Source organism: Epinephelus lanceolatus, chromosome 17 (assembly GCF_041903045.1).
Source record: "Epinephelus lanceolatus isolate andai-2023 chromosome 17, ASM4190304v1, whole genome shotgun sequence".
NCBI lineage: Eukaryota > Metazoa > Chordata > Actinopteri > Perciformes > Serranidae > Epinephelus > Epinephelus lanceolatus.
In genome coordinates, this window is record NC_135750.1 from 37060193 (window position 1) to 37072690 (window position 12498).

Below are 12498 nucleotides of genomic sequence, written 5' to 3' on the forward strand. Positions count from 1 at the left end.
TAAAGTGCAAACAATCAGATTTATTAGCAGTTATATACTGTATGAACATACTAGTACGTTACATCGATTCAGAGTGGGTAAAAAGCCAAAATAACAAAACCTAAAATACCTCTAACTTAAAACAACCAAATCTAACCTGTAGAAATAAAAGATACCAAAATACAATCACCCGGGCTCTGAGTGGTCAGAAGTCTAGAAAGGTGCTCTACATGTGCAGCCCATTCCATTAAGCATGTAGACCAAAGAAGATCAAGGAGTCTTGGCAGTCATGGACTTTCCTCCACAGTTACCTGACCTCAATCCCACTGAACATTTATGGGCACACTTAAAGACTGAAAAACCCAAGCATTCGGTGACATCACAAGAAGCTCTTTGGAACATCGTCGAATCATGCTGCTAGGTTTTGCACAAACTTGTGGAGTCAACACCAGCTTGACTGCATGCTGTCATTAAAGCAAAATGGGGACACTCTGTACCACATATAAACTTCATGTACATTTTTCAAAGATTCTACATTTCAAATGAAGCTGATATTATCATTTGTAATGAAAAAGGAATAGTGTTACATTCAAAACAAAACAAAGATAAAACAAAACAACAAAATATATGTATCTTGGCCAGTGGACTCAGACCTCTGGACCTCACTTTATTTCTACATAACAGTAAATGAACATCATAACAAATAAAACAACATTCAATGTTAAATGTCAGAAAAAACATCCTTCATATTTATAACACCCAAACCTCTACTAATCTGCTTCGACAACCACACAGCTCTTATCAGAATCTAATTCAAATGTTGCTGAACTGTGACTGGTGCATGGACGAATGGGAACATTTCCTTTTTTCAAATAAGCCCCACCCACTTCAAACTAGTGAGAAAAGCAAGCAACCAGAGCATATATACGGAATCATTCAGGGGACATAATGTGAACATATAAAAGGGTTACCCCTCCATTAAAGTTTAAATCACACTATTTAGTCTCAAATTAACTGGTGTTCTAATACACAGACTAAAAGCAAATGGGTACTTGAGTAAACCAACCTATATTTTCAGTTATATTTGGTGGAGAACACACAAAATGCTGTTGTTGTTTTTTTTTTTCATTTACAACTCTTCAGTTACATACTGCATATACATATACCTGCAATTTATGATAAAATAGCTTGCTCACCTGTTAGCATGTGCACCACATATAGGCCTTTGCAGCAGCCCAGGTTCAGTTCCAACCTGCAGCCCTTTGCTGGGTGCCATCCCCCTCTCTCACCCAACTTTCCTGTCAGTCTTCAGTTATACTATAATTAAAGGCAAAAAACACTCAAAAAATAATCTTTTCATGATAAAATAAAGATTAAGGGCTTTAAACAGCGAAAAAGAAATTAGCCTAATGGCATGTTCACATCATATCATTACAAGCAGCCAAGTGGGGAAAAACATTTACATCAGTCTCTTACTTGTAATTCAGAGTCTAAGATTTGGGGAAATTTCTGACAGCTATATTTTCCATATGGTGAAAACAACTACAGAAGTGCTAGCAGTGACACCAAAATAAAACCCAATTCCATTTCAGCTTATTAAACAGGATATGTTTATCTGTCTGTATCTGGTTTTCACAGATTATTTATCTGGAGAGACTACAGGGCTGGCAGGGAGGTAATCATCTTGGAATACTGTGTGAACGCTCCCAAGTTGGAATAAAACAGAGGTTTGAACGCAACTTAAAAGAGTACTTCACCCACAAAATGACCATTTGTATATAAATTACAGCATGTCACGTTGAATTTGTGAAGACAACCACAGTGAACGGAGAATCCAACTAGAATTACTGCCCCACAGTTGTATGCCTCTGCGCACCAGTCAAGTTTCTCTTACAGCCCATGTCTGTGAAAACATGGATGCTTCACACACATCTTTCCCCCAGCAGCACAGAAACTCTTTACAATCAGCACAGTTTCAAGGTGGACACCCAAAATTCGTGTCACTAATTATGTCTATGAACAAATATCTGTTCCTGAGATATGACACTTAATAATGGCCAGAAAATTGTAATGTTTTAGCAAAAATGCATGTGTTTGGGAAATACTGAGGACACGACTTGATAATGAGACCTGTACCACACAACTTGTGTGAATGCTTGTTAATGGGTGTGTTGATGTAGTATTGCTGTTGTAAAATGTGGATCCTGTTTACTTCAATTCATGAAGAATATTTACCTTTTTTGGATTCTCCATTCACCGTGGAGGCATGCAAGGAAAACATAGTTTTCTTCATGAATTCAAGGCAACACACGGTGAATTACTGATACACTAATAAACATTTTTTGGGTGAAGTATTCCTTTAACAGCCATATATGGGTATGTCCTGTTATCTCTTACTTGTTACTATGCAGCCAGAGCAGCTGAGGATATCCCTGAGAATAGGTAGAACAGATTTCAAACGCAGTGTGGATAAAATTATGATGTGCATTAAAATCTTGTTCTGCTCTTTAAATCTGTACCTGTGTGTTGTTAAATCTTGGCTTACCGGTTGATTACAGTTTGTATCAGTTTGGGGCTTGCTCAGCAGTTTCATTAATAATTTCTATACATGTAAATGAAGCTTGAGAGCATGTTATTTCTTGTGATGCTCGACTATAACAAAGCTTTGTGCCAGCTGCTCCTCCTCTCCTCTGCCTGTTTCTGCTCTCACAGTATCTTCTCCCTCCTGCTGCCCTGTGCTGCCTCCTCCTTTACAGCTCTGACAGTCTGCTGTACTGATGGTCAGCGGTGAACGATGACACACAGTGGGCTGCTTCTGCTCTTTCATCACCGCAGGATCAGACTGAGACGATCTGGTGTATCTACTGGCAGAGTGGGTCAGCGCTGGACCAGTCTCCATCACTGGCTTCCTGAGGCTCTGTTCCTCTGCCTCTTTCTCTGTGCTTACCTTTCTTCCTTTCTTCCTCCTCTCTTTATTTGTGTTTTCCTCTCCTCTTTTATTTTCTTCTTTTGTCTTCACTTCCTCTTTGGTCTCCTGCACATGGAGCTGGCCCATCCTCTCTGCCAGCTCTCTCAGCTCCTGTGCCTCGTCCATGGAGCTCAGAGAGGAGAGCTTTGGGTTTTCTGGTTTCTTATTTTGTAGCTCTGTGAATTACAGTTTTATAATCAAACTGAAGCAGAACAGTCAGTACAGGAAGTAACAAAACAATAGCTTTCTATGGCAAAGAACATTGGGAAATAAAACATAATATATGGTAATATGATAATAGACAGACATTTTGCCACACAGTGTATAGCTATCCTTTAAACATATGTGGTTCTCTCTCTGCTTTATCCATTAACTACTACATTATTACAAAATTACTGTGAAAGGTGATTTTTGCTCACTTCTGATGGAATGGACTCCTCTTTCATTGGACAAAAATTAGAGCTACAGCTTTTTCTGCCATTCGGTGCACAATGTGTTTGAAATTTATTGCATATATTACCTGAAATTATGTAATTTAGACCACTGGTTCCCAACTGGTGGGTCATGCCACAAGAATGGGTTGCAGGTTTATTCTGAATAGACCTGCAAGTGACTTGCAAATGTGTCAAGTTTGTAAAAAAAAAAATAATAATGATAAAAAAATTCTTCATTTTGAAGTGCAGTCAATTTCCAGCACAGAGCTGCATTTTAAAGGGTGAGTGACTAATGGACAGCCACTTGACAGAGACAGCAATCTAGCTTGACCATATGGCCAAACACAGGTATGACACTGATCAGTTAAACTGTGTGGACCTTGAACTAATGATGAAAGACAAAACTGGACTTTGTTGGAAACCACTGCCTTAGATCATTTTGATTGATGTTTTACACAGCAGATCATAGTCCACACATATAATGTACTGGGCATGAAAATAGCAATGATGTCTCATGTAGCTGTTGGTGAGTGATGGGGATAATTTATGTTTAGTTTTGTAGAACTTATTAGCCCAAACATTAGCCTAGGACCAAGCCGTCAGACCATCATCACACAGCTGCTGTGCTCTGCTTATTCTGACACTAAAAGAATAATAATAAGAATGACATTTTTGGTAGTAATACACAAACAATTATTTTCTTATTTTTGCTCTTCTCTTAGTTAAGAGAAAATTTCATGAGTGGTCAAGAGCACTTTTAGCAAGATAAGAGAATAAGATCTCATTTTCACAGTCCACAAATTGTTGTCCAACGAGAAGAAACAAGTTTTAAATTCGAGGTACATTTAAAAAAAATGCATGAATTTCATACAATCAGATTTAGATTATTACATGTTATAGAGTAATTATAATGATTGGATTATTCAATTCTGATCCCAGTTACTGTAATTTCAGTTACTGTGCATCCCTCTGCTGACCAGTGCTGCAATGTCACTAAGTACATTTACTCAACTACTGTACTAAAAAACAAATTGAGGTACTTCTACTTTACTTAAGTATTTAAACCTCATACCACTTTCTACTTCTACTCAACTATACATATATATAATAACTTAAGTTATTAGTCATTTTACAAATTAAGACTTTTGCTCACAAACCTACAGAAATATTCAAGTACACCTGAAATGATTAGTCGATTGATTAGAAAACTAATTGGCAACTACTTGCTGCTTTTCCTGTTAATCGTTTTGATTTATTAAATTGATTTTTTTTTCACAGAGTGCTTTTACTTTTAATACTTAAATACATTTCTTTAATTTTTTACTTAATTAACATTTTCAATACAGGACTTTTACTAATAACAAAGTTTTTTTTACAGGGATGGTATTTGTACTTCTTGCTAGTAGGATCTGAATACCTCCTCCACCACTGTTGCTGACACAGCATTTACAGCATCACAAATGCTGTTTAGTTCTGGGTTTGTGATTTTCTTGTAACACCAATAACGCTCACAAATCAAATTTACTTTAGGTTTATTTAACTTTATATTGATTTCACTACTGCAGATGTTCTTCTTCTTACAGCCTTTTTTGGTGGTATCTCTACAATACTTGGGGCATGTGCCAGAGTCTTTGCACACCTGCCCTTGAATAGTGTTTAGGGGCCATCACCTATGCTAATAGGTGACTTATGATCAAATGGGATTCATAATCTAGCACAGAGCAGATTAAGATGGTAATGAATGTTTGGTGCATCTCTACTTTTTTCTCTTAACAGAAAATAAAAAGAAATTTAAGAGAATGACACCCAAACTGTGCATGCATGTGTGTGTGTTACCTGCCACAGTCTGCTGGTGTGTCCTGACAGGAGGCTCTGCTATGGGCTGAGGCTCTCCAGGCTCCACGTTCTGCTCTGCTTTGGATCCAGCTCTCAGTGTGATGTGCAAGGAAATGGCCTGAGGACCACTGAGCTCATCATCAACTCTGCCACCATCAGTGTCACTGATGCTGCTGCTAATGGTGTCTCCTGGGGCAGTGGCCCCACCACTGTTTCTGTCATTACAACCACTGTCTCTGCCATTGTCACCAAGCACTTCATCAGTTTTACTTTGGATAGCTGAAGCAGCAGCTTTGGTGTCTTTAACAGAATTTCTTTTGCAGAGGTCAGCAGCTGTGTTGTCATCACTGTAATTATGAGCGCTAGTAATATGAACATCTTTACTGCTGCTGCTCCTGCTGCTGTTTGCTCGTTGAGGTTTGTCCGGTAGCAGGGGGCGGCCCCTGATGGCCAGGTCAGGGTAGATCATCTGCATCTCCATAATGGACTGGTCTACACTGCTGAGATGGCAGTGTCGAGGCTTGGGCTGGGGTGTCACTGTACTTTCACTCCTGATGTCCAAAAACAGAGGTACCTGGAGAAACAAAACAGAGCTGAGGTCAGTGGAGAGTGCAACTGACCTGCTTCTTTAGTCTGTCATATCAAGCTGTGCTCTGTAGGGACCACGGGTAACCTGCAGATGAACTTGTTCATTTGTGTGACTTAAACTGGACATTTATTGTGAAATATAAACACTTCCTTTTTGCGCCTTTGCTGATGCTTTATGTAAGGAAAGGAGATAATGCTGCCCCACAATTCCTTGCAACAGCAACATTTAAATCAACTATTTTTTATCACATTACACATCCACAGTCTGAATCAGTTGTAACAACCTCAAAGCACAAGTCAATATCAAAGTGTTTACTGAATTGAGAAGTGATTCTTAAGCTGTATCTTTGCCTACAATGTATATTTTTCAAAAACACATGTCCTTATTGCTTCTTATGTGGTAATTCTGTTATGATATTTTACATTTTTATTTTTATATTAACTCTTTCCAGTTTTTTCTTCAATGGAGCCTCTCAGAGAAAATATTTCACATGATTATACTTGTTTATCTGGAGTGACAATTAACATCTTGAATCATAATCAGCATATAAACCATTACACATATATAACAATAACAATAACACAGAACTTTTCAAGATCCAAAGTCATAAAATCATCAGGTTTAAAAGAAAACAGATAAACAACAACAACAACAACAGTTCGGTTGCAGAACCGAAATTTCTCGTGTCCCAAGCATGTAGGGCAACTACAGTGGCCAGCAGGAAAGGGCAAACAAGCCCTTCTAGAGCCAGTGTTTGGTTTGTCTGGTCTGGGCTACTGTAAGAACAGCATGACAAACTTTGTGGAAGAGGACCCGCTCTGTATATAGTTATTTGCCCATTCTAAGGTAAAGACTAGAATTATCGCATCACGGTTGTATGCCTCTGCACACCGGTCAAGTTTCTCCTACACCTTACATTCATGTCTTTGAAAACATGGATGCTTCACACATATCTTCTCACCAGCAACACAAATATCTATACAGTCAGCTCAGTTTCAAGATTAGTGTCAACATTTAAGTATCTGACCAAATGTCTCCCCATCTGTTCCTGAGATATGACATTGAGTAATAGCCAGCAATGTGTTTCATTGCAGAATATTATGATGTCACAGTGAAGTTGACCTTTGAGGTCACAGTAACACAGTTATTTTTGACTCAAAGTGGACATTTGTGCCAATTTTAAAGAAATTCCCTTGAGGTGTTCTTGAGATATCCTTGATGGGCGGGTGGACGCTCTATTACAGTTCTCATAGCAGGAAGGTTTTGATGTTGAAACATCTGTTGATGCGTGCATGAAACCACACTGTTTGATAATTACTTCTCTCTGGTGGCACTGCTTTGCTGTCAGCTCCTTTTTCTTTTTCTTGTCCTTCTCAGCACAGTCAACCAGCCATCGGCACTCTGCCCTACCTCTTTTCTATGTGCCTCTTCCTTCTTCTTCTTCTCCTCCTCCCCTTCCTTTTGCTCTACTGGTGTCTTCTTTTCTGTGGTTTCCTCCTGTTTTGTAGGCTCCATTCTCCTCTGAAGAACCTCCAGCCACTCCTGCAGTAGAAGATCACAGCTGTCACATAAAAGCCATTCAATGATAAGAGTTATTGTGACCCTTGGCCATGTCCTATGGCTGCTGTTCATTTGCATATATGTGTTGGGTGGAGGGCAGGAAAAGACTCAGTATCACTATCAGTATGGCGTGTTTGTGTACCATGGTGATAAGCTACGCTCATGCTGTGAATTCAATCGTTGTTTGAAGACAAAAGTAATTCAATATTACGAGCCAAATGTTTGATGTTTCTTTTCATTGAATTCCTTTTTTGAACGTCAACCTCTGTCACAGCTGTACTTGGATTCTGCTCATTGCAGCCTGGAACTATATCTTCCTTTGATTTTCTTTAATAACAAGATTCTGGTTTTGTGTCCTCGTTATGCATGTTACTTTCTTTGTTTTCATCTCTTTGAAAAGAGATGACACTTTGTTTAGGATAAAAACTGCAGCAGACAGCCATGCAAGGCCCTCAGATCAGACCCCAGAACACAGAAACACATTAACTGCACCAGTTTTTATCAGGATTGTTCCAGGGGCTTTAATACAGCCAAACACTACATAATATACTGTAGTATAATCAGCTGCTGTTACTATGGTTATGTAAGTTTGGTTATTGTGGTTGCATGATTTCTGATCTCACCTGTGGTCCCAGCTGATCCTTCTCCAGGAGCTCCAGGAGTCGGTAACACTCCACCCTGGCCAGCAGCAGCTCAAAGCCCAGCAGCATGGCTCTTTCTGGATTAGCATCCTCACTCAGTCTGTATTCACTGAAATACATCAAACAGTGTAGAGGACCAGACAAAAAGTGATGAGAAGGGAAGACCAAATGGCCCTCGCACAGATGACAGAAGCTGGCTTGAATCCAGCATGTTTGACATCTTTCTCCAGTGCCTAAAAGTTCACTGCTGATTTTTTTAGAGCAACCTCTAAATTTTTCCCCCAACTCACTGCCGACATTTTTTGGATGTTTCAATTCAGGAAAATTAAGGCTAAATTACTGGCACATTTACCACCCCAACTCCCCGTCAGATTAGCAAACTTTCTGTTGCTGTTGTTACACTTATTAGACTCAGTGTGGCCACTACCCCCCTGGTTTGTGCTAGCTGAATATACATTGCTACAGCTGCTAAATGAAGGCCAGCCTGAGGAGCTGACCACCCGCTCTCCTCCTGGTGAAGTAGTCTCCTAGCAGCAGGGAGTGAGGTGTACGGACTGCAGGATGCACTAGCTAGCTAAGAAAGAGAGCAGGGTGAGGAGGGGCTGAGTGAATCACTGCACTGCATGCAGCACAACAATAAAATAAGATTTCACATATTCAAATAGTGAAAAAGACTTACTGGTCAGTGTTGATATTGTGGTGGGTGGCCACAAATAACTCAAATGTCTGGGAAACACTAAAATGAGGTTTTCATAGTTATTATCCCCAGAGGTGAAAATGGCGGATGGTGGAACAAACAACATAACTGTATAAACAGTAATAGTTGCCAGGCTCTGAGGAAAACAGAAAGCCATCTGGCTGGCAAAAACACAACTTGAAAATGCTAGGGGGACTTGAAAAGTTGTCTGTTTCATCTTTAAAAGTGCTGTATGTGAATGAGGTCATGCTACTTCTCTGTGTGTTGTAATCATGGATGTATAAAGAGAACTGGATAGAGGTGGGCTCTCATTCATTCTGCCGAAAGTTGCTCAATAGCACATGAAGCCAAAAAAAATTATTTCTCAGATGTGAAATTACCAAGATTACCACATCATTGGGCCCACAGAGCAAGCACACTCGAGACTTTTGCCAACTGAGTGGGGTTTGTAATGTTAAAAAAAAAGTTGAATCCACTGATGTACAGATGTCTTTCCCAATGTAAGTCAATGGGAAATGGTATTTGGGCCCACAGGGACTGTCAGCACTGTTGCTATTGTTAGTGCTGTTTTTTGAGTTAGCAGTGGGTCCGCACTGTTAGCATGCTGGTGTGCACCTGCAGTGCGCCATGTAGGCAGAGTCTGCACACCATTTGACAGTTATCAGAGCCAGCAAATTCAGTGGATTGGCCGCTAAATTTCAGCCACGAGAGCGACGTTTACGTCACCAGGACCACATGGCCCATACAAAACAACAGGTCAAAGGAGAGTATCTTTATGTCATTCAGATAGAGAGAGATTTTGTCCCTTTATTTTTCAAAAGCAAACTTAAGAGAGGATACTCAACACTTTTAAATTAGACTTATTATCTCTTTGGTGCCATTTTCTTGACATGACATGATTTTCTGACATTGCCTTTTAAGTCTTACTCTCTTGACTAAAGTTGAGGCCAATTTCACTGTTTGTAGGTGGATATGTGTGCTATATGGTGCATGATTCTCCTGACATGGAGACACTCTGGCAGCTGTTTGAACAGGCCTTGTCGCTTCATGTCGAAAGCATCTATCGTCACTCTTGTTCTGCATTCTCCATCTGCATTCTCCTTGTTTCCTACCTTTGTGGAGTGTCAGTATGGGGCAGATAGCCAATAGAGGCAAGGACTGACTGAATGGTAGAACTGCTGAGAACTGGCAGGAGACAGTAAACAAACGGACCTGTGAATGCCTGAAAGAGACACAGAGAAACAGAAATACATTCAATCTAAATAAAGCAACAGTTATTTACTGAGGATCGTTTGAATTTAGTCATTGGAGCACTGTGACCAAGATATGGAGCGAATGGGACATTTTTTAGTTAAAAAATAAAGTTGCCAGTGCTCTGTGGTGAACAAACTTTCTCATGGAGACACTTGCTGTGTCTCAATTCGATTCCCACTTTAGCACGTTATTACATTTTTTCAGATTTCATAGCTGTATTTTTTTTTATCCAAATGAATAGTATTGTAGGAGTGTGCACTGATGATCAAACTCTCATTAAAGAGGTACTGCACACGTAAACATGTTTTTGGGCTATAAACTAAATGAAAAAAAAAAAAAAAATCCTCTCTACCACATCCTACTCAGAAACATGTACTGGGCCATATGGGACTATTACAGGAGTTTCATTTCAAAATAAAATAAACATGTACATACACTGGGGACTTTTATGGTCCCTTGTGCTCTGCACTGGCTTCCTGTTGCATTTAGAATTGATTTTAAGCTCCTCCTCCCTGTATACAAAGCCATACATGGGCTAGGCCCAAGCTACATTGCTAACTCCCTTGTTAACTATTTGCCTCCTTGAACGCTGTGATCATCTGCTGCTGGTTTACTGGAGGTTCCCAGCAACAGCCGGAAGAAGATCAGGGATGCAGCCTTTGTCAGTTGTGCCCCAAAGCTGTGAAACACACGACCTATAGATATCAGGGAAGCCAGCTCGCTAAATATTTTCAAAAGAAAGCTAAAAATGTATCTGTTCACTTTAGCCTTTAACTAGCTCTGACTTTCCTGATACAGGTCTGAAATTCTTTCTTTTTGTGCTGAACGCTGCTGCAAATTTTCTAAGGTGTTTTATCATACTTGACTTTATGATTTATGGTTTTGCAGGACTACGGTTTTATGATGTCATGATTTTAAGACTTTTTATGTTTATTTCATCTCATGATTTCATTATGATTTGAAGATTTATGGTTTTGAATCAGTTAGTCTTTATTTGAAACAGTTTTAAATGTCCTTTATATTGCATTGTCCTTCTTTGTCTGTGTTTGTATGTTCATTAGGTCTATTTTCATGTGACGCACTTAGTGCTATATTGCCCTTATTGTAGAGCACTTTATGCTGCATTTCTTGTATGAAAGGTGTTATATAAATTCATATAATATATAAATTTATTAGTAGTATTAGTATGAGTATTAGTATTGTTACAGGGCCACTAAAGTCCCGGAAAGCAATATTTTTGTATTTTGTGCGCAGTTTGTGCAAACATGTTATAATCTTGTGCTTATAAGATTATAACTTGTTCCCACAGGATTAAAAAAATCACCTTTTGTGACTTTAGGGGCTCTGTAGACTTAACTAAATTCAGGTTTATAATTTTGGAAATTATTTATTACCGGGTTCAAAAGTTATTGGCAATTTCAGAGCATATCGAACACTGAAAACTCAAACTGTGGATTTCAACAAATTATTACCCCACTGGCAGCAGGGTCTATTGAGATGTCAGTCAATCCATCTGTCTGTTAATCCAACACTTAAGCCCAGAGTGACACACACACACAATTACCAGCAACGGTGCCATGAAATCTGGTGAGGCTATTATGGTCATCTGAAGAAAATTCTTATTCTAATGCCCCCCAGTTTTTATTTGGTGCCACTGTCAAGTCTAAACTTCTCTTTGACCCACAGTTTGGTCGATGACAATGAAAGCACACCAGAATGCCTAAAATCCTTAATTTATATACCAGTAGTATCTAAATCTGAGCAGCATATTGGATTACCAGTTGATTTTATTTTATTCATTTAAACATTGTATCAGCCAACATCATAAGCAAGATGAGGGCCTTTGGGTGTGTTGTGCTTTTCATCTGGAGCTTTCATCTGTTGGGCTGGAGCCTATCCCAGCTGACATTGAGCAGGTCTCCAGACTATCACAGGGCTTCCTCAGTTAATTTGTCTGTTATCACATCATCCCTCACAAACCTGGAGCCAGGTGGTATTCTTGTACTGTAACTGTACATACTGCAGAGGGGGAGGAATGGGGGCAGTGGCATAAGGAAGTTACAACAGGCCCCAGTGCACACTATTATGATGGGCCCTAGTGCACGCTATCATGCATGTATTGTCTTGACATTGGACAACATCAACATACATATTACCCAGCAAGTATCATAGCATATCAAAAACATCAAAGAACATAAGAAATTATTCATTTCATTGAATAGTTTTTAAAGTATATTTATAGATTTTATAACTTATACAGAAAAAGCATATCATTATGTTTTAACTAGCTATTGACGCTATTGATGACACAGATGGGTTTGGCTTTTTGAGGACATATATAGCAAATGGCACAGTTTTAAAATGGATAATATATTTTGATATCATTGTTTTTTGAACACAGGTAGCCTATATTTACAAGGTGACAATCTGAATCACTTGTAACTGCTCTCTTTATGGGCCCCTTGACCCCAGGAGCCCCAGTGCAATCCACTGTCTATATTTACAGCCTTGAATGGGGGACTAAAAAGGGCCCAGCTGCT

General features: G+C 39.3%; 1 protein-coding gene across 1 annotated transcript in view; it reads right to left on the minus strand.

Moving 5' to 3' along the window:
* LOC117247978 (uncharacterized) overlaps window positions 1-12498 on the minus strand; it is a 12972-nt gene continuing 474 nt past the window's right edge. The window contains exons 2-6 of the mRNA XM_033612670.2: window positions 9817-9926; window positions 7990-8116; window positions 7217-7348; window positions 5218-5791; window positions 1-3123 (exon numbers count right to left, since the gene is read on the minus strand). Of these exons, the coding sequence (XP_033468561.1) occupies window positions 2612-3123; window positions 5218-5791; window positions 7217-7348; window positions 7990-8116; window positions 9817-9926 (1455 nt within the window). The 3' untranslated portion in view covers window positions 1-2611. The remainder of the gene's footprint in view (window positions 3124-5217; window positions 5792-7216; window positions 7349-7989; window positions 8117-9816; window positions 9927-12498) is intronic.